At 31.7% G+C, this 23,077-nt stretch overlaps 1 protein-coding gene across 1 annotated transcript in view; it reads left to right on the top strand.

The window, feature by feature from the left end:
* LOC129237628 (cytotoxic granule associated RNA binding protein TIA1-like) overlaps positions 1–18,849 on the top strand; it is a 126,687-nt gene extending 107,838 nt beyond the window's left edge. Inside the window, exon 8 of the mRNA XM_054872502.1 lies at positions 18,773–18,849. Within this exon, the coding sequence (XP_054728477.1) occupies positions 18,773–18,814 (42 nt within the window). The 3' untranslated portion in view covers positions 18,815–18,849. The remainder of the gene's footprint in view (positions 1–18,772) is intronic.
* Positions 18,850–23,077: the final 4,228 nt, after the last annotated feature.

Here is a 23,077-nt window from a genome sequence, read left to right as displayed (position 1 = left end):
ACCTAGTATATATTTGTTAATTTAGTTTCCTAAGCTTTAATTTTGTTAATTACTTCTACATAAATACTCTTAGTTCTATGTAGTCTGTAAGAAACTTTGTATTTCTTCACTTACTAAAATGAATAAATGAATAAATAAATAAATGAAAAATGTGCCAACGTCCTATGGACTCAGTCCCTGACCTGTGCAACAAGTAGGATGACGTGACCAGAATGGAATATGGGCCTCACAAATCGACTGTTGAAACTTAACAGGAAGGACGTGAGAATAATTTTTGGGGTTCTAATAGGGCACTGTCTTATGGACAAGCATGCGAGTACAATGGGAGCACCCTATAACGACATTGAAGAAGAAGAGGCTGTAGAACACTTTCTATGGCGGACGCATGACTCTGGGTAGAAGAAAGTTCAATATTCTAGGAAAAAGTTTTCTTAAGAATTTGGCAGAAGTAGGTAAATTAAAACTAAAGTAATTGTTAGATTCATTAAAGCCACAGGTTGGTTCAATGAGGACCAGGAGACCTAGGTGTCTGAATTAGGTCAGAATTATAGAATTATTAGCCTTTTTATATTTTTTCCATACATTCAGAAGAGGATATAGAAAAAAAATTATAGAAGTTGAAAAAAAAGTTCCGAAGTTTGGGATGGAAGTATTCAGCTAAAGAATTTCAAGGAAAACAAAAATTTAATTTACTCTGTACAGAGCAAGAATAACAGTGCAGTTAATTCAATTCGCCCTTCAGAGTGACCTGTTTGTTGCTTCTTTTAAAGCGGCCGAGCAATATTATTGTGATGGGTGATTTTTTAAGAGCTATAGGAAAGTTTTTCAAAAAAACACACGTAAAATTCAGAAAAATTCATGAAATTTGTATTTAAATCGATAGTACAGTCCATATGATTTAATGTTTCAAGATTATTTCATGCAAATGTTGACCGCGACTGCGCTTCAAATGGTCCATCCGCTTAGTCCAATTTTGGCATACTCTTTCCAATGTTTCGGCCGGTATCTCACATATAAATGCTTTAATGTTTTCTTCCAATGCGTTAATTGAAGCAGGCTTGTCTGAATAGACATGAGCTTTAACATAGCTCCACAAAAAAAAATCTAAAGGCGTTATATCGCACGATCTGGGTGGCCAATTGACAGGTCCCGAACGTGAAATAAAATGTTCACCGAACTCGCCTCTCAACAAGTCCATTGTTACGCGTGCTGTGTGGCATGTGGCGCCGTCTTGCTGAAACTACATGTCATACAAGTCAAGCTCTTGCATTTTGGGCAAAAAAAAGTTGGATATCATTTCACGGTAGCGCTCACCATTCACAGTTACGTTATGATTTGCAGCATCTTTGAAGAAGTACGGTCCAATGATACCTCCAGCCTATAAACCGCACCAAACTGTGACCTTTTCTGGGTACATTGGTAGCTCTTGCAATTCTTCTGGCTGATATTCACTCCAAAATCGAAAATTCTGCTTATTTACGTATTGATCCAAAAATGAGCGGCGTCGCTGAACACAATTTTTCGACTTTAAACGCATTTTTATAATAAAATTCAATGATTTGCAAGTGTTGTTCGTTTGTAAGACGATTCATGGTTAAATTATAGACCAAACTGAAGATGTTTGACAGTGAAACAAAACACGAAACGTGCGTCAGCTGTTTAAACCAACTGTTTAAAAAGATAATAGCTAAAAAATCACCCTTTACTTCAATGGTTTTTAAAAGCCTTTTAAGTAGTGTTGAACTTTTTTTTAAATAATTTGCATGTTTATAAATACATATTTTAGTGTTTAATTAAATTACAAAAATAAAAATGCCTTGCAAGTTTACTATTTGTATCCTTATAGTTGAGGTTTTAAAACTCATTTTTGTAAAAAAAAATTTTATTAAAATTCTTCAACGTTACCTGCATCAAAAAAACAATTAAAAAATCAAATATAATTTTTTTCAATTTAAACGTATTTTCGCTCTTTTTGAAAATGTTTATAATGCTAAATACTTTTCCATATTTTTTACGCTGTATTTTATATTACTAAATATGCATTTGGGTATGAAAACCTTTTACATTTTTTATGCCACCTTTTTGCAAAAATTTTATTCATTACTATTTTACTACAACTTTTTTCCTACTACTTTTTTCCAATTTTTACTAACACCTCATATTATTTTTTAAGGTTTATCCTTTACTTTTGCAGGCACAGTAAACCCACATATAAGATAGCATAAAATCCATTATGAAATAAGTCAAATGAAGATATCAAATACAAAAAAAGCAGAAGAAAAAATTAATATAAATGAAATTTGCAGTAAATAAATTAGTGGTAGTTTGGGAAAAAATAAAAAAAATAAAAATTAAAAATAAATGTGTAAATATATTAGAAAAAAAAGCACAGTAAAAATTAGCCACTTAGTGTACACAGAAAAAAATAGAACACGAAAAATTTACACACAAAAAATCCAAACGATATTGAACTGTAGCAATTATAAAAATATCGATTATTTTGCTGCGTTAAAATAAAGACAAGCGGCAGTGAAATTTAGCTGAAAAAGTAAAAAAAAAAAGATATTACTAACATAGGAGTGCACACATACATATGTATGTACTTATATGAAAATGCCAAAAACAAAAAAAAAACACAATAAGAAATGTATGAAGGACGACGAGTTGGTAGTTCGAAGCACTATGTTAAAAAGCAAAAACAGCAAACAACAAAAACAATAAAAATTAAAAAAAAGTAGAATAGTTGTAATAAAACATTAGATTTGTGTACGTAATTAATATTAGCAGCACATGGTAGAAGCTTGACGAACAAACAGAGGAACCAATACCGATTGGCGACACAATCAAAAAAAAAAACAAGCACTAAGCACAATGCAATGCAGCTGCAGAGCAGAGAATGCAGCAAGCAAAGTATGGGTGTGCGACAAGGCAGACAGCAAACCATGAGACGAAATGTAAGCAGATTATTGCATAACAGCACATCGAAGCCAGTGAGAGCGCCTAATGTAGTGTATTTGTAATGGATCTAATGCAATGTTTTGTTGAGAAATTGAGAAATATATGTACATGAAAGATAAATATTAAAAATAATACTCACCTAAACACAACCACATGCACGCACACACGCACGCAGACACACCACATGCATATGTACAACAATTACTAATATAGTAGGCGCATAAATGTAGTGAATGTAATCGACTATTGGGCGCAAGAATTGAAATTAAAAAAAAAAACAGAAGAGAATTTTCTTCTTACATATATGAACGTGGTAGTTAGTTGGGTACACATACAAGCAGATGTACTGAGATTTGTTTAAAAATGAGTTGCACAAGAGAAATTATAAAAGTCGCAAGAAAGCTGGAATAAAACACTAAATTCTTACATTTATGCAGTTTTTCTTTGCTTAATAATTATATTTTTTTTTATTATTTCGCTGCATTCGAAAACATGTATGGTACATTCCTATGTATGTACGTAAATACGTGGGTCAATATTAAACTACATACAACCACACACACACACATACAACCTTTTGTAATCTAAAACTAATATTGCACTAGTGCCTGTATGACTAAAAGCAAAAAACAAAACAAAAAAAAACACTAAATTTAATAATAGTAAATACTTGAATACTAACTAGCCTAAAACTGAGAAAAAATAAGTTACTTACTTTCTGCAAAAGCACAAATTAAAAAATTAAAAATATAAACCGCAATCATGCTAAGGAAACATTTTCATGCAATTCACGAGAAATTTATGAGCAGTACATTTTTTTACAATACTATTTAATTTGTTAATTTATTTCACGAAGTTAAGAAAAATTAAAGAAACATTTTAAATATTTTTTTAGTGATATCGCAAGGCGTTGTTGTTAAACAAAAGTAAGAAAAAAACGAAAATCATCACACCTACTACATTAATTTTTAAACTCAATTCAAATTTACATACCTAATATTATTCAATTTTTTTTTTTACAACGCACTTAAAGCATTTTTTAACACCTTTCTGTTGAATTTTTTGCGTTCAAAGTTATTTGACCAACCGAAATGTGAATCAAAACTGCACAAATCATTTTCAATATCTGCTAAAAAAGTTGCCATGCAAATCGTATGGGTTTTCTAAGAAACTTAGGCGACGAGTATGGCGTTCTATGTCGGAGTTTCCGCCATAGAAGCAAAAATTTGTTTTTAGCAATTAAGTCGTGAGTGAAATTTATTGCCACGCTAACAAATTTTCTGGGTAAACTGTGCAATTTATACCATGACTGATACACGTCCCCACAAACCGACTAAAGCCGCCCCAAAAACCTGCTTCCCCACTTCTTTCACCGGATTTGTTTATACATATTTTATTTGCTAAGGTGGGATAAATTTTCATTCCGGAACGAAATTTCATTGCGGTTAATGCAGTTATACAATTTTTATAGTACGGCGTGGGAAATTACTCAAAATGCGCTCATACAGCATTGATGGCTTATCGTCAAATTCTATTGATTTTTGAGCTTAAAAAACAAATAGCATTCGCTTGGGTCTTAAATTGAAGAGTTTGTTGAACGACCGACGTTTGGTCGAATTTTTTGATTCAGATTTTTGATCAAGTGTTAACAAATGCGGAGTCACCTATGACAGAGCTACTCCTTGCATAAAGCGAAATGCAGCATATTTTATTCGAGTGCATTCCAGTAGTCTCAGCTCTCTGAGTCAATTTTAGTTATCAGTCTTTTAGTTTTTTATATGAATTTTTTTCGGTCGTCCCGGCAGTTGTGGTTTCAACGTAGCATTCTGTATGTGGCACATCATCAGCGCGTATACGACCTTTTTGAAATTCGAGAGCCCAGTATTTGGCCGCCAAATATGACGTAGAAGTCGTCTTTTCAGTATTTAATTTATGTTACGATTTCGAGTATAATGAGGGCTTTAAAATAAAACTATTTTATGGCCGCATGTTTCTCGGTTTTTCCATTTTATATGTAAGCAACCGAGACCTCTTTTCCAGCAACCCGAACCAGCACTGCAATCGACCTGAAACTTGGTTCGCTAGCTAAATTTCTATCGTATACAAGTAAAAATCTGACCTTCCGGTGACACTTTTTGCTCGCACCGCAAATTTCTCACCTCACCCTCGCACATAAATATGTACCTAAATATTTGTTGTTGTACGCATATATCCCACACATATACGCTGCCCACTTACATATCTCTTACGTTGGTATTTGTGTGTCACTGCTAACATTAAAATACAGCTATTTTGTTTATAATTTGGCCATGAACGATTTGCGGCAGTAGCCACTTAGAGGGATTGAAAGTGTAAATAGCGAAATTAGTGTTCAAGGAAATCAATAAACCAACAATAACGCATTTCCTAATTAATTGCTGCCCATTCACGTAGTAGAGTTCATACTTGCTCACACATACATACATAGTCACACAATCGCTGCACATTGGTATTTCAATATCAGCAGCACGAAATTATCTAAACAACGCATACCCACGTCGCTTTATTTTGCAACCAAAGCTCAAGTATGATAAATCCAAGTACTTACCGTTGTCTATGTGTGTGCAGATGTGAATATGTATGCGTGTATTACTTGGAAAAACAAATGATTATCGAGTATTTGACTCTATTCAAGGATGCCCCAAGAGTGCTTAGAATAATGGCAAATATGCGAGGAAATTCAATATGACTAAGTATGTTGATACTGGGATTAGAAGCTGCATTGTGAAGCATCAATTATGTTTAGTGATATTTTGAATGTGACCCTTCCAACAGCTAAGCTGAGAGCTGCGTTGCAGTATAGTTTGGTATACAGAATTATCGATGCAGATTCGTGTGTTTACTGTAGCAAAAAAAGGGAAGAAAACGAACACCGGGCCGGCATCGTTGAGAAAATATGCAGGAAGACGATCAGTCTACAAAATTATGTCTGTGGATATCCAAATCAGCACCCCTTAGATTATATCTGTAGAGAGCGATTACATGTCTGTTAACCCATTGCCTTAAAAGAACGAGTGGGAGAAGTGATCCCACTTCCGTGCCTAAAATCAACACCTCGTATCCGACGTGATGACTTTTTCTGGCCAAAAGTGAAAAGCTCGTATCGGACGTGATGACTTTTTCTAGCCAAAAGTGAAAAGCTCGTATCTGACGTGATGACTTTTTCTGTCCAAAAATGACAACCTCGTCTCAAATGCGCGATTGTTTTAACGCACGACAAAAGCTTTAATCGCAAGTGGCGCACAATTGTAGCTCGATTCATAAGGTTAATACCAGTATTTTGGATATTGCAACTGATTCTTATAAAAATTGGTTTATTTGTGGCTTGAGTATAATGAGAAGTAGACTGGAAAAATTTTGAAAAAATTTAATAATTCTTAGGTTATTTTGAAAATTTGTATAGATTTTTGTTTTAGTTTTTTAAGAAGGAAAATTCTTTGAAAAAATGTATTGAATATTTTGTATGTATTGTATTTGTACTTTTTTTTGGAAAAATTATATTTTGTGCTCAAAATTTTTGAAAACCAATTTTTTAACAAGTTTTTTTTTTTTGAAAAAATATTATATTTTTGTTTAAAATCTTTGCAAAAAAATTTGAAAAAATTTGTATTTATTTATTCAGATAAAATTATGGAAGAAAATTAAAAAAAGAAATGATATTTGGTGTTCAACATTTTTGGAAACAAATTATTTTTTTTGGAATAAAATTGTCGAAATTCATAGAGAAAAAATTATAATTAAAAAAAATATATTCTTATTTGTTCAAAATTGTTGAAATAAAATTTTTGAAATTATATTTTGTTCAGCACTTTTGTGTAACACATATTTTATTTAAGCAAATTCTTTTGTTAAACTTACAATTGTGTTCGAAAGTGAAAGACAAAAAGTTTAGTTTGAAAAAAAAAAGAATATTTTTTTTGTTCGAAATTCGTGGAAATTTTTTTTTAATTATATATATATTGTGTTGAAAATTTTTGGAAAACAAATTTTTTTTGGAAAAAGAATTATTATTTTTGTTCAAATTTCTTGAGAAAAAATTTTTATTTAAACACGATTATATTTTGTGTTGAAAATTTTTGGAAAACAAGTTTGTTTGAGAAAAAGAATTGTAAATTTTAGTTCAAAATTGTTGAAATTGTTGTTGTTTCTCAATAATATTTTGTCTTGAACATTTTTAGAAAAAAATTTTTTTTTTGGAAAAAATTATGTATTCTGGTTCAAAGTCTTTCGAAAACAATTTTTTTTTGATAAAAAATACATTTTCTGTTCAAAATTGGTGAAAAAAGTCATATCTTTTTGTTGAAAACTCTTGGAAAAAACAAAATTTTTTAATTATATTTTGTTCATTACATTTTATTTAATTACATTTTTTTAACAGGAATTTTTTTGAAAAAAAAAATTCTATCTTTTTTTGAAAATTCTTGGACATTTTTTTTAATTATGTTTTGTGTTCAACATTTTTGGAACAGAAATTTTTTTGTAGAAAAGAATTTCAAATTTTTGTTAAAAAATGTTGGAAAATTTGTTTTATGATCTTTATGTTGAACTTTTTTGGAAAAAAAATATTTTTGGAACAAATTATATATTCTGATTAAAAATCTCTGGAAACCAAATTTATTTTTTTTAAATATATATATTTTTTTCAAAACTTGTGAAAAAAGTTTTATTTTTTTGTTCGAAATTCTTGGAATTGTTTTAAATTATATTTTGTGTACAACATTTTTGGAAAAAAATTTTATACTTTTATTTAAAATCATTCATTTGGAAAACAAATTTTTTTTTAAATATATTATAATACATTTTTTATTCAAAATTTGTGAAACAAATTATAGCTTTTTGTTAAGAATTCTTGGAAAAAAATTTTTTTGGTCAAAGCTTTTGGCAAACCAATTTCTTTAATATTTTTGGAAAAAAAAAAATTATTTTTTGTGTTCAAAATTTGTGAAACAAATTATAGTTTTTTGTTAAGAATTCTTCGAAAATTTTTTTTATGTGCATAGCTTTTGACATACAAATTTTTTTATTAACAAATTTGTTTTTAAGCAAATAATTTTTTTTTTTTTGAGCAAAATTATATTTGTCTTCAATATTTCCGGGAAAGAAAATTTCTTTGTTAATTTTGGAAATCACGCTTCTCAGATTTGTCTCTCTCTTTTCTATTAATAGCTGAGACTTTACTCAGCAGTCTTTGCAAGTTTTTAAAGGAGATGCCCATCCTCATAAATGCCATGAGTCTGCTTATTTATGTGCGCTTCGATCAATTTTCAAATTGGCAAACTGCTACTAATGCTAACGCTTCGCCAAAGCAGTATTTTGCTCACAAATAAACCAATTTTTAAAACCATTGCCGTCAAGGCCAAAATATCTGGACCCTTTGACATTGGAAAGAATTGGTTTTTATCAAGCCAATGTTTTTTAATATAGCCGAAAGGGACTATAAATAGGATTTTTAGAAATATTTCGACGTGAGCGCCATCTGAAGACTAATATTTTTAGTATAAAAAAGAGACGCAAAGACAGTTTCCGATGGTTTAAACTTCTCCGACTTTATGACAACTGTGCCAGGGGAGCTGTGTCTTCAACAAGTGATTCTAAGTATGTGGCGAAAGATAGTCAATGGTGTTGTTAGACCTTCATGAACTAGGAAAAAGCGCAATTTTGTTGCTTTTGCAGCGGAGTTGGGAGTTTTTGTGATGAAGAAAATTAAAAAACATACAATTGAGCCGCTCAGTGCACACATCGATTAACTCCATAAAACGAAAAGTTGAGAAACGCGATGATGTAATGTATATTGCTTTTGAAAATTCCTCTGATCATATGAATTCAAATATATAATGTGGATTGCATAATTGCATATATATAGCTTTCATCTAACGGTATATAAAATTAATAAGAAAGAATACCCAACAAATATTCGTCAGTAATGTTACAGTTTTTATGTGACTGATGGAGTTAATCGATTTGGCAACTGAAAAAAGTAATAAAATTAAATTAAGTCTTTTCATTTTTAAGTTTTTATTACAGAAAAAGTTAGTTATTATAAATTTTTATAACAGCTTTTCCATAAAAATGAATGTTGGAAGTTCGGTTATAAAATAATTTTCGTAATTAATTTATAGCAGCTTTATGTTAGCGGCATTATTACTTGGGATGATTCAGCAATATTATAAATAATGTCTTCTTCATCAGCTATATGCGAGGATTCGTCATTTCGATTTGTTGACAAGTTCTTATAGTAATCGTGTGTATTCAGGTTCAAAGTCTTTCGAAAACAATTTTTTTTTGATAAACAATACATTTTCTGTTAAAAATTTGTGAAAAAAGTCATATCTTTTTGTTCAAAATTCTTGGAAAAAACAAAATTTTTTAATTATGTTTTGTTCATTACATTTTATTTAATTACATTTTTTTAACAGGAATTTTTTTGAAAAAAAAAATTCTATCTTTTTTTGAAAATTCTTGGACATTTTTTTTAATTATGTTTTGTGTTCAACATTTTTGGAACAGAAATTTTTTTGTAGAAAAGAATTTCAAATTTTTGTTAAAAAATGTTGGAAAATTTGTTTTATGATCTTTATGTTGAACTTTTTTGGAAAAAAAATATTTTTGGAACAAATTATATATTCTGATTAAAAATCTCTGGAAACCAAATTTATTTTTTTTAAATATATATATTTTTTTCAAAACTTGTGAAAAAAGTTTTATTTTTTTGTTCGAAATTCTTGGAATTGTTTTAAATTATATTTTGTGTACAACATTTTTGGAAAAAAATTTTATACTTTTATTTAAAATCATTCATTTGGAAAACAAATTTTTTTTTAAATATATTATAATACATTTTTTATTCAAAATTTGTGAAACAAATTATAGCTTTTTGTTAAGAATTCTTGGAAAAAAATTTTTTTGGTCAAAGCTTTTGGCAAACCAATTTCTTTAATATTTTTGGAAAAAAAAAAATTATTTTTTGTGTTCAAAATTTGTGAAACAAATTATAGTTTTTTGTTAAGAATTCTTCGAAAATTTTTTTTATGTGCATAGCTTTTGACATACAAATTTTTTTATTAACAAATTTGTTTTTAAGCAAATAATTTTTTTTTTTTGAGCAAAATTATATTTGTCTTCAATATTTCCGGGAAAGAAAATTTCTTTGTTAATTTTGGAAATCACGCTTCTCAGATTTGTCTCTCTCTTTTCTATTAATAGCTGAGACTTTACTCAGCAGTCTTTGCAAGTTTTTAAAGGAGATGCCCATCCTCATAAATGCCATGAGTCTGCTTATTTATGTGCGCTTCGATCAATTTTCAAATTGGCAAACTGCTACTAATGCTAACGCTTCGCCAAAGCAGTATTTTGCTCACAAATAAACCAATTTTTAAAACCATTGCCGTCAAGGCCAAAATATCTGGACCCTTTGACATTGGAAAGAATTGGTTTTTATCAAGCCAATGTTTTTTAATATAGCCGAAAGGGACTATAAATAGGATTTTTAGAAATATTTCGACGTGAGCGCCATCTGAAGACTAATATTTTTAGTATAAAAAAGAGACGCAAAGACAGTTTCCGATGGTTTAAACTTCTCCGACTTTATGACAACTGTGCCAGGGGAGCTGTGTCTTCAACAAGTGATTCTAAGTATGTGGCGAAAGATAGTCAATGGTGTTGTTAGACCTTCATGAACTAGGAAAAAGCGCAATTTTGTTGCTTTTGCAGCGGAGTTGGGAGTTTTTGTGATGAAGAAAATTAAAAAACATACAATTGAGCCGCTCAGTGCACACATCGATTAACTCCATAAAACGAAAAGTTGAGAAACGCGATGATGTAATGTATATTGCTTTTGAAAATTCCTCTGATCATATGAATTCAAATATATAATGTGGATTGCATAATTGCATATATATAGCTTTCATCTAACGGTATATAAAATTAATAAGAAAGAATACCCAACAAATATTCGTCAGTAATGTTACAGTTTTTATGTGACTGATGGAGTTAATCGATTTGGCAACTGAAAAAAGTAATAAAATTAAATTAAGTCTTTTCATTTTTAAGTTTTTATTACAGAAAAAGTTAGTTATTATAAATTTTTATAACAGCTTTTCCATAAAAATGAATGTTGGAAGTTCGGTTATAAAATAATTTTCGTAATTAATTTATAGCAGCTTTATGTTAGCGGCATTATTACTTGGGATGATTCAGCAATATTATAAATAATGTCTTCTTCATCAGCTATATGCGAGGATTCGTCATTTCGATTTGTTGACAAGTTCTTATAGTAATCGTGTGTATTCAGGTTCAAAGTCTTTCGAAAACAATTTTTTTTTTGATAAACAATACATTTTCTGTTAAAAATTTGTGAAAAAAGTCATATCTTTTTGTTCAAAATTCTTGGAAAAAACAAAATTTTTTAATTATGTTTTGTTCATTACATTTTATTTAATTACATTTTTTTAACAGGAATTTTTTTGAAAAAAAAAATTCTATCTTTTTTTGAAAATTCTTGGACATTTTTTTTAATTATGTTTTGTGTTCAACATTTTTGGAACAGAAATTTTTTTGTAGAAAAGAATTTCAAATTTTTGTTAAAAAATGTTGGAAAATTTGTTTTATGATCTTTATGTTGAACTTTTTTGGAAAAAAAATATTTTTGGAACAAATTATATATTCTGATTAAAAATCTCTGGAAACCAAATTTATTTTTTTTAAATATATATATTTTTTTCAAAACTTGTGAAAAAAGTTTTATTTTTTTGTTCGAAATTCTTGGAATTGTTTTAAATTATATTTTGTGTACAACATTTTTGGAAAAAAATTTTATACTTTTATTTAAAATCATTCATTTGGAAAACAAATTTTTTTTTAAATATATTATAATACATTTTTTATTCAAAATTTGTGAAACAAATTATAGCTTTTTGTTAAGAATTCTTGGAAAAAAATTTTTTTGGTCAAAGCTTTTGGCAAACCAATTTCTTTAATATTTTTGGAAAAAAAAAAATTATTTTTTGTGTTCAAAATTTGTGAAACAAATTATAGTTTTTTGTTAAGAATTCTTCGAAAATTTTTTTTATGTGCATAGCTTTTGACATACAAATTTTTTTATTAACAAATTTGTTTTTAAGCAAATAATTTTTTTTTTTTGAGCAAAATTATATTTGTCTTCAATATTTCCGGGAAAGAAAATTTCTTTGTTAATTTTGGAAATCACGCTTCTCAGATTTGTCTCTCTCTTTTCTATTAATAGCTGAGACTTTACTCAGCAGTCTTTGCAAGTTTTTAAAGGAGATGCCCATCCTCATAAATGCCATGAGTCTGCTTATTTATGTGCGCTTCGATCAATTTTCAAATTGGCAAACTGCTACTAATGCTAACGCTTCGCCAAAGCAGTATTTTGCTCACAAATAAACCAATTTTTAAAACCATTGCCGTCAAGGCCAAAATATCTGGACCCTTTGACATTGGAAAGAATTGGTTTTTATCAAGCCAATGTTTTTTAATATAGCCGAAAGGGACTATAAATAGGATTTTTAGAAATATTTCGACGTGAGCGCCATCTGAAGACTAATATTTTTAGTATAAAAAAGAGACGCAAAGACAGTTTCCGATGGTTTAAACTTCTCCGACTTTATGACAACTGTGCCAGGGGAGCTGTGTCTTCAACAAGTGATTCTAAGTATGTGGCGAAAGATAGTCAATGGTGTTGTTAGACCTTCATGAACTAGGAAAAAGCGCAATTTTGTTGCTTTTGCAGCGGAGTTGGGAGTTTTTGTGATGAAGAAAATTAAAAAACATACAATTGAGCCGCTCAGTGCACACATCGATTAACTCCATAAAACGAAAAGTTGAGAAACGCGATGATGTAATGTATATTGCTTTTGAAAATTCCTCTGATCATATGAATTCAAATATATAATGTGGATTGCATAATTGCATATATATAGCTTTCATCTAACGGTATATAAAATTAATAAGAAAGAATACCCAACAAATATTCGTCAGTAATGTTACAGTTTTTATGTGACTGATGGAGTTAATCGATTTGGCAACTGAAAAAAGTAATAAAATTAAATTAAGTCTTTTCATTTTTAAGTTTTTATTACAGAAAAAGTTAGTTATTATAAATTTTTATAACAGCTTTTCCATAAAAATGAATGTTGGAAGTTCGGTTATAAAATAATTTTCGTAATTAATTTATAGCAGCTTTATGTTAGCGGCATTATTACTTGGGATGATTCAGCAATATTATAAATAATGTCTTCTTCATCAGCTATATGCGAGGATTCGTCATTTCGATTTGTTGACAAGTTCTTATAGTAATCGTGTTTAACAGGAGGAATGAATATTAGCAGGTCCATCATGTCTCTCCATTTTTCCTTTGTCACAGTTCTACCTTTAGGATATAATAAAGGCTGATCTATATTTTTCAAACTTTGCGGTCCACCCACTAAAGATTTTCTTATATTAATGGCTTGAAATTCTGCATCTTCGTTATAGTCATATTTGAATTGTATGATATAGGGTTTGGACCTTTTTAACTTTATCCAGCGTATTTTAAGCCAATTTACTGGAAGCCCTTTGACGGTTGCTTTTCTGTTAATGATAGATTGTTCTAAAGGTTTTGTTGACAAAAAATCTTGGTGAGACATTTGGATTAGATGAAACGGCGCTTTCTTTTTACGTGTTTTGATTATATGGTTCCAATCATCGAGGGAAAAAATATTTAAATTTTTTTTCGCACATGCCTCAATGATGGTAAAATCTGAATCATTGGGCAAATAGCTATGTATATCCACTTACGACTTCTTTTCCTCCCAATCAATGTGTTTGTTGGGTTTGTACTATTGCAAGCCGATGAATCCGAGGAAAACAATAAACGTCTTCTTAACCCAAAAATTTCTGTTGAAAAATCGTATTGAAGAATCATCACTGCTTTCCTCACTCACATTATTAGTCTCACTCATCTTGATTATAACGGTATAATATTTAATTGTTCAAAAAAAATCTGGTAGTAATGTTGAAAAGACTAAGAAGTACACAGTAAAATGCAGCGTGCGAGATCACTGCTATACTAACTACCGCTTGCATTGTGCTTCTTTTTATCTGTTTACCGATGCGATTTTGTTACGAATATTATTGAGAGGGAGAGAGCATCTTCGGCTGATTAAAAACAAACAAGCGTCGAGGCGCGACCAGAACAGATACGGCGTTAATGAAACGATTTAAATTAGAGTATGGAGTTAATCGAAATGGCTTCTGAAATAAATTACTTATTATTCAGTTGCCATTTAACGGGGGTAAAATTTATTATTCAGGAAAGTTATTATAAATATAAAAAGTTATGACTGTACCAAGGGCTGACACTTGACACTTAAATTTAAGATTTTTCAAAAAGTGGAGTTAATCGATGTGTGCATTGAGCAGCTCAATTAGAGAAATTTACTAATATTGACTTACAATTATAAATATTTGAATAAAAAATTTCGCTTGCATTCATTAGAACTTGAAAAGTGAGGAGCAGAATATGCAATAATATTTTTAGTAAACACATTTTGTATAAAAATAGTTTCAATAAAAAATGTCGCTTGCATTCATTAAAAGTTCATAATGAGGAGCAGAATATTCAATAAAAACATTTTCTATAAAAAAACATTTTGAATAAAAAATTTTGCTTGCAGTCATTAAAACCTCCAATATTCAATAAAAAATGTAACAGTTGGAAAGTCAGGAGAAGAAGAGAAAAGTTGAAAAGTGAGATGCAGAATATTCAGTAAAAATTTTCTTAATAAAAAGTGCTACATTAAATAATGTCACTCGCATTCATTAAAACTTCAAAAGTGAGGCGCAAAATATTCAAGAAAAAATATTTTCAAAAAAAAATTTTGCTTACAGTCATTAAAATTTCCATGCTAAGGAGCAGAATATTCCATTTTCAGAAATTAATTCACAAAAGCCCCATGGACTTAAATGTTGTTTTTTTTTTTCAGAAAGTATAAACATGAAAATTTCACCAAATAATTTCATTCCATCTACATTGCACAAAAACTTGCTTATTTTCCACTTAAGCCCTGCCCAAAACAATGCCCTCTAACATTCATTACCTTGTAAAATAAATTCCCTTACCTTCTGACTAACCAAATAGCTTCCACTGCGCTCGCCTAGTTTTTTATAATACTAATACTAGCACCCCGGAAATAATAATAGATTTTCATTCTGACACAATTTGTACTTTAATTTTGCTTTTCAACTATTTTACAAAATTTTTGTATACTAATTTTTTTAGCTAACTCCAATTTTGTCCGCCTCTGTATGGTAATTACAGCTTTAAGGTAAAATGAGTGAGTGGCCATTAGCGCAAAATTATTGCTGCGTCAATTTGTATAGTATATATTTATGTACACCTAACATTGTGGAGGTGAAAAAAAAAAAATTAGACGGCGTCAAGAATAGAATTAAGTATTAAGCTTCGCTCACACAAGACAAGTTGCTAAAGAAGTTGGCTATCGAAGCTCTGCTAATTTTATTACTATTACTGAGGCTCGAGCACGCCTAGCAGGAAGTTTGGAAAATTTTTAGGACACGCGGAGGTTGGTAAAACGTATATTTTTTATACATTAAAAATGCACATAGAAGTGTGTTGATGTTAAAAAAAAATTACCTAAAATATCTATTTTTTCTAAACTGATAAAATTTCACATGTAAGTATTGTAGGTGTTAAGCTTTTGGCCAGTTGCGAGCACATTTTCCACCACCAACGGCAGTTCACTGATCTGCTAGTGTGGCAATTGTGATCGCTAATAAGGCCGGTATTATAAATACAAGAATGCTCAACGAAAGATTCCAAAAAAGAGTGTTTACTTTGCGTCCAATTGGAGGAAGAAAGAGAGGTCGACCAAGAAAGAGATGGCTTGATGACGTAGAAGCAGACTTAAAAGCGATGAACGTTCGTAATAGGAGAAATGAGGCAAGCGAGAGACTGAATTGGAGAAGGATTGTTGATGAAGTTATGGTACACCACAGACTGTGAAGCTATCTCTTAGAGAGAGAGAGAGAGATAGATTATAAATACAAGGAGGCGCAAAATTAATCATCCTATACAAATCGCATCGTACATCAATCATATTTGAGCTACACAGCTGCAGTAAGCAAAAAGCACAAGTAATAGTGCGCGCAAACGTCAAAGTAAAGATTTCCAAAACTCAAAATTTTTATTTTTTACTTAGTAAAAAAGTTGTTCAAATACCTCCAAGTTTTAATGGTTAATTTTGCGCAGCCCTGTTTTTTTTTTTTCTTTTTTTTTTTAATTTCATAGGCGTTGTGGTAGCGCGCTATCCTCAAGCGGCCTTCTGAAGCCAGGCTGAGCCTGTTTCTCCCCATCACCTCTCGCCGCGGGACAACCGTCAAACACTACTTCGCGGGAAGGGAAGGCGATTAGTTGCCGTTGCTGTTTCGCAGTCTTTCCAGACGAATCACCTCTTTCATAATTTCGGCCACTAAGTCGCATGCCGCATTCCACTGTTCCTTCGAGCGCAACATGTGATGTACGAATGTTTCCGGCGAAGGAGGTTCTCCAAAGGTTCTATAGAGTCTTTCTTTTGCAGAACGGAAGCGTGAGCATGTGAAGAATATGTGGTGAACGTCCTCTAGAATGTTTCCATCGCAGTAGTCGCAATAAGGATTGTCGTCGTGGTTAAACCTATATAGATATGCTTTGAAGCATCCATGTCCAATCAAAAACTGGGTCAGGTAAAAGTCCACTTCTCCATGTGGCCTCTTTAACCAAAGCTTTAGGTTGGGAATGCATCTGTGCGACCAACGCCCTTTGGCCGAGCTGTCCCACGTAGTTAGCCACTCGTCGATGCAATTATCTCGTAACGCGGCCCGAGTAGACAGACTTATAGGTCGCTGTGCTCTCGCTTTTTGGGCATTTTCCATTGTTAATATGCCTAGCGGGTACATGCCAGATATAACCAAGACTGCATCGTCGGACACCGTTTTAAATGCGCTACAAGCTGTAGGTAGACTGCAGACCTCGGAAGTATGATACATGATCCGTTTTATTCGCCCAGATTGGAGACCATACCAAATTTGGCTTTTCACGACATTAGTCAGAAGCTGACGGCGATTTTGTTTTGGTCCTCGTACGTTTAACATCAACCTCGACAGCGCCGTCATGCTGGTGAATGCTTTTTTGTTGGCGTACTCGAAGTGTGCTTTGAAAGACAGCCTTTTGTCTATCATTATTCCCAAGTATTTGATTGCGGGAGTGGTCGTTATGTTGAAGTTTCCGATTCTAAAAGAGATCTCTTCTGGTTTTTTTCTGCTATATATAAGGATTTCTTCGGCCTATTGCTGCGCTAGGTCTAGCTTATTTTGGGCTAGCCAAGATTGCACGCTGAAAACCGCATGGATTATAGCGGATATCGTCTAGATTTTTCGCCGTTACCACAACGGCAGTGTCGTCGGTAAAGCCAGTTGGTTCTTTCTGGAATCCTGACACGGAGAACACCGTCGTACATTATATTCCAGAGCAATGGCCCGAGAACCGATCCTTGTGGAACGCCACTTGTTATTTTAACTTTTTTTCGTCCCTTTGATGTACTGTATCATAGAATTCGGCCAGCGAAGTATCTGCGCAATATTCTCCTCAGGTACATGGAGACTCCAATTCACTCTAGTGCCTCTAAGGTTGTCGCCCAGTTTGCAGAGTTGAATGCATTCCTGACGTCTAGCGTGATAATCAGGCAGTACTCTTTGGTGCCATTTAGCCAGCGGGTGCAGCGGCGATGGGGATGAAATTTCAGTAATCACAGATGTGGCAACCTAACAAAACAAAAAAACAAAAAACAGAACTCAAATCAGTTGACTTAGGGCGTCAAATGGTGGTTGTTCCGGTAACTTTTTGATCGTGGTGCTATGTATGAGGTAGCGTTTAGCAGATGAGAATTCGGTTGGTTAAATTTTTTACGTAAACAGTTAATTCACCCAAACTTTGAGTTTTTCTTTGTAAGATTTTTTAAATTAAACGGCTTGAATATTATATTAATGATGGGTAATCCCCCAGCAATTCCATGTCTACTTAAGTGCCGACTTTGCTAAATTTCTTCAGTGCTGAGCGACTTACCTTGAACACCGAGATTTTTCGAATGAAAAATAACAATAAACTTCCAGTTTTTCCTTTTACCGCATCTACATTTTTTGGAAGACCGTTAAGGCCGCAGATCACATGGCGTTACCCAGTGTTCACCGCGCAGAGGCGATCTGTCCTATCCCATCCTTGTTTAAGAAAAGGAAAGTTTTACTCTCACTTTCAGAAAGTCGTTTATTTCTAATCAAATTCATATAGTCTTTTACTAAAAAAATACGAAATTTAAACTAAATTAAACTGAAATTGTCCTCTTCAAAATATTGCCGCTATAGTATTGTCATGACAGAGATGGTATGTAATATTTTATGTGAGAGAGATATTTGCGCTTGAAGCCATATATGCACTCTAAGGGATGTACGAGTATGTACATAAATTTTACCGACCCTTTATGGATACCCTGTATATTTTTTATGCACCGTAAGAACAAATCAACGGAAAATTCAGTGAGAAATAAATCAAAGTTCTAAAAATTTGCCATAATTATTTGAAATTACAAAAAAATTTTTTTTTAATAACACAATGTCCTTGCGTGAGTTAAGCTTAATACATGTCGTAAATATTTAAATTTTTATAAAATATTATCAAGCGCATATTATTAAATATTTATGTTTTTAATTTTTCTATTTTTTTCAGTTGCCAGAAGATGAATGGTTAGCAGCAAATTTAATATGTTAGTTATAAATAATGTAAGCGGGCAGAGTATCGCTACATCACATATACCAAAGTACTTTTATACATACATACATACATACACATGTATATGTTATTAGTATGTGTAAAATTGTAATATTTAGAGCAAAAGTTTGTATTGTATAATAGAAAACACAAAGAGATAACAGATGCAGGCAGGCAGATAGAGACAAAAGAAAAAAAACTTTACATGCCGCGGTGGAGAGAAAGCAGAAGGAGGCGACATGCGCGAACCGCTATCCCGCTCTCAGTGAATTGAACAGAATCAGCTATTGAGCAGACGTAAGAAGTGGACAATTGTTTTCTTTTTATTGTTGTATTGTTTTGCATATTTATTGCTTTTAACGAGCGGATATATTGTAATTTTTCTTGTTTGCCACTTGTTACGTTACAGTCAGAAATAATCACGACAGAAGGAGGCGACATGCGCGAACCGCTATCCCGCTCTCAGTGTACATAATCTCAGTTAACAGACTCAGCTATTGAGCAGATGAATAAGCGGACATTTGTGTTATTTTTTTTGTTGTATTTTTTTGCATATTTATTTTATTTTTAAGGAGCGAATTTATTGCATTCTTTCTTGTTTGCCACTTTTTACGTCACGGCCAGATATAATCTCGCGTGCGTCGCAGTCTTGTAATGCAACATTCTTGCTTACATAATGTTAAACAAAAACGCTGCTAAAGCATAATATAACAGAATAAAAAGCAGTGCATATAAAGCTCTGTTGTAACGAAGAACATTTCTCATTCATAATAACAAATCATTGGGTGTATTATTATTGTTTGAAAGTTTATTTTTTTTTTAATTTATATTTTGCTCAGATTTCTTCTATAGAGCTATTCAAAAATTATTTGGTACAGTGAAGGAATGTTAACTTGAAATGAACACACAATCCTCCAAAAGAAAAAAAAAATAAAATATATTAAAAATTCCGAACCAAGCGACTAAAAATAGTTTGAGTGTAATAAGAACGAATGAGGTAATGAGACATTTTGATTGATTAAAATAACGTAGTACCCACTTAACCACGCAGATGATTTTTTTCGAACCTAAAATATTACGAAAGATCTTTGGACCGCTCCGGGAAAGTGATGGTAAATTTTAAATACTATTCTAAAATTTGTAGTAAATGGAATATATAACAGAGAGAGAGAGAGAGAGAGAGAGAAAGAGGGCGTAGCGAGAGAAGAGAGAGAGAGCCAAGAATTTACTTCGTGCAATTCCTCAGCAATCAAACCTATTAAATGTCAAGGCGAACATAATTCAAAAGTGGTGCCTTCCGAAAGCCATTGCTTTATTTTTCGCAATTTTGATAAGACTGGCGCCATCCACCCTAAAAATACAAAACAATTAAGCAAAACAAAGAAAATGGAATGCAGAAGGTGGCGCCTTCCGAGATTATGACATCTAAACTAAACAGATTAACGAAAATGAAGTGCCGTGTGTTAAATTATGAAAGCACGAATTATATAAATACCTCCAAATACAGTTTCTATGGCAATGACGCCATGCCAGAAAACTGTTTGAGCTTGTGTATAATTTTTTGTGTTTCCATTTCTTACACCTACTCTTCCCCTTCACAAGCAAGTAATTTTCCTGCCCTTTGTTTGTTTATTGTCGAAGTATGACGTCACAGCGAATTCAGAAGGCGCAACCCGGTATTCTATCGACCTTAACTAATTACAAGTTAACTTTTCTACTTAGTAAGGATGATAAAATACAAGGTTGTGCCTTCGAAATTTGCTGTGTCGTCAGAGCACATGAATAAATAAACAAAAGGAAGTGGAATTACTTGTGTATGAAGAGGAAGAGTAGGCAAAAGCAATATAAACAACCAAACACAAGAAATTATACGCACACCCACACATTTTCTTGCCACGGAGTCTGCCACATAAAAACCGGAAAAAACTGCATTTGGACGTTTTATATTGATTTGTACTTTCACAATTTGCTTTCACAATTTAAACGCGGTACTTCACTTTCATTAGTTTGTTTAGTTAAACCTCACAAATCACAAACAAGTAATTTCTCCTCCTTCTGTTCGTTTTATATCGATAAGGGACCTGACGTCAGATTTGTCAAAATCGCGAAAATAAAGTAACTGTTTTGTGATGCCACCCATAGTACGCAATTCGCCTTGCCTACTGAGATTATTCTCCTTCTCTCTTCTTCCAATGCTAACAGCGGGTATTTTCAAGATGGCGCACAGTGCGGCCGATTCCCAAAAAGCTGGCCAAAAGTCGAAAAAAAAGTTTCTAGATAGAGTTTTTTTGTCTTTGGGTTGGCTACAGTAATGCCTTGAGTAATGAAAACCGTTCATAGCAACATCCTGTACCCTAAGTATCCTCTGTATTTTCAGTCACAACGTGGCCTTCGTTTGAGCATCGTATTACTGTCGATGAATAGTGAAAGTTGTACACATTTGAAAGATTTTGTAATGGAGTAAATTGAACAAAACCAAATGGAATCATCTTCGGAAGGTTAGTAAAATACGAGAAATCTTTAGTACATATCAATACCTCGACACAAAATTTTTAGCTGCAGCAATACGTAGATACATTTTTTGCAATTTCTTTTATAAAATTTGAGTTTTCAAACTGTATAGTAATACAACGTCGTCATATGTTGCTTTGAAACCTATTAAAGGTTACTCAAAAAAGTAATGGTTACCGAATAAAACAAGATTCAGCTGCTACCACTTGCTACCTTGCGACCCCGAAAACATATAAATTTACATGCATCTTGATTATGTTCTAGAATATACGCTATTTCACGTGAGGGGGTGGCCAATAGGGGTGGAAGGGGGTGGATTTTCAAAATGTTAAGATCAAATTCGTAATCAGCGACCCCGACAACCCCCGAGTAAGAAATTTTGAATCAATTACTTAATTTTTTGAGTTTTGGCCAGCTTTTCGGGAATCGGCCGCACTGTGTGGCGTTACAAAAAAATTCTTGTCCAATTTGTAACAAAAATTGGCAGTTATTGAAAATATGCGAAAATATGAGAATATGAAAAAATACGGAAAAATAAAAATTGTTAAATTAACGTTTCAAAACTATTTCGTTATGAATTAGAAAATATATTAGTTTCTTACTTTTGAATTTGTTAAATAAATTTGTTATCTGAAATTTGTTACCTTTAAATTTGTTACCTTTAAACTTGTTAAATTTTAATTTGTTACCTTAAAATTTGTTATTCAACTTAATATGATTTTATTTTAAAAAATAACTTAATTAAAAATTTTTTCATTCCGAAATTATAAGAAAGCAAATTTGTGAAAAAAAAAAATATTTCATACACTGTTATTGAATATTGAATTAAAATTATTGAATGTTACTATTTATTATTTAAAAATATAACAGTAATAATAACGGCAAATATAACAGAGGCATAGTTGTTTTGCATACAGCTGTAATCGCTCATTCGCAACTGGTACAATTCTAGTCACTCTCGTACTAGTATGCCTTCTTACTTCAAATACCGGTTCATGAACTGTGAGTAGAAAGCTTGCTGAGTGAGCCGCACGACGACTCACTGCAGGTTCTCCCTCTGCACTACACCGCATGCAAAGTGAAGTAGTATGAGTGGCACCAGCAGGGAGTTAACGTTCTCTAATTAAACTGTTCGATTTAATAGAGAGTATTACAACGTTTTGTTTTTTTATTGGTTTAAAATATTCTACATTTTTTTTATGCTCGAATACTATTGTTTCTGCCTACCACCTATTTTTATGTAAGTGCATTATGATTTACAGATTTACTTTATCATTTCACTAAGATTTGCGTTCACATTGAAGTTTTATAGCAGATGCTAGACAGTTACATACATAAATACATAAATACATACATACATACAAACAGAAATCATAACTATGTTTAATTAGCATAAAGAAAACCAGAGAGCAAATTAGAATATCAAACGAACAATGTTTGTATGTGAGTCTATGTATGTAGTTTCATTGTATGTATATGGTAGTATGTGAGAAAATAAAAACATAAAACATAAATGTTCTTATGAAAACGTTTATATGCTTACATACAAACACATACAAAAACAAAAAACATTAATGTATGTGTGTAGCTAAAAAAAGTAGAAATTATTATTAGAAAAAAAAGTGTAGTAAGTTTAAATATGTATAGCACAAGCCGAGGTAAAACAAAAATATAGTAGTGAGTGAAAAAAAGTTCACTCTCACTCACAAACGTACATGCATATATACATATAACAAGCTGTAGCCTTAGTGA

This window comes from Anastrepha obliqua, chromosome 1, assembly GCF_027943255.1.
Source record: "Anastrepha obliqua isolate idAnaObli1 chromosome 1, idAnaObli1_1.0, whole genome shotgun sequence".
Taxonomy (NCBI): domain Eukaryota; kingdom Metazoa; phylum Arthropoda; class Insecta; order Diptera; family Tephritidae; genus Anastrepha; species Anastrepha obliqua.
The sequence above is the reverse complement of the archived record's forward strand: the minus strand, read 5'-3'. Positions and strand labels throughout refer to the sequence as shown.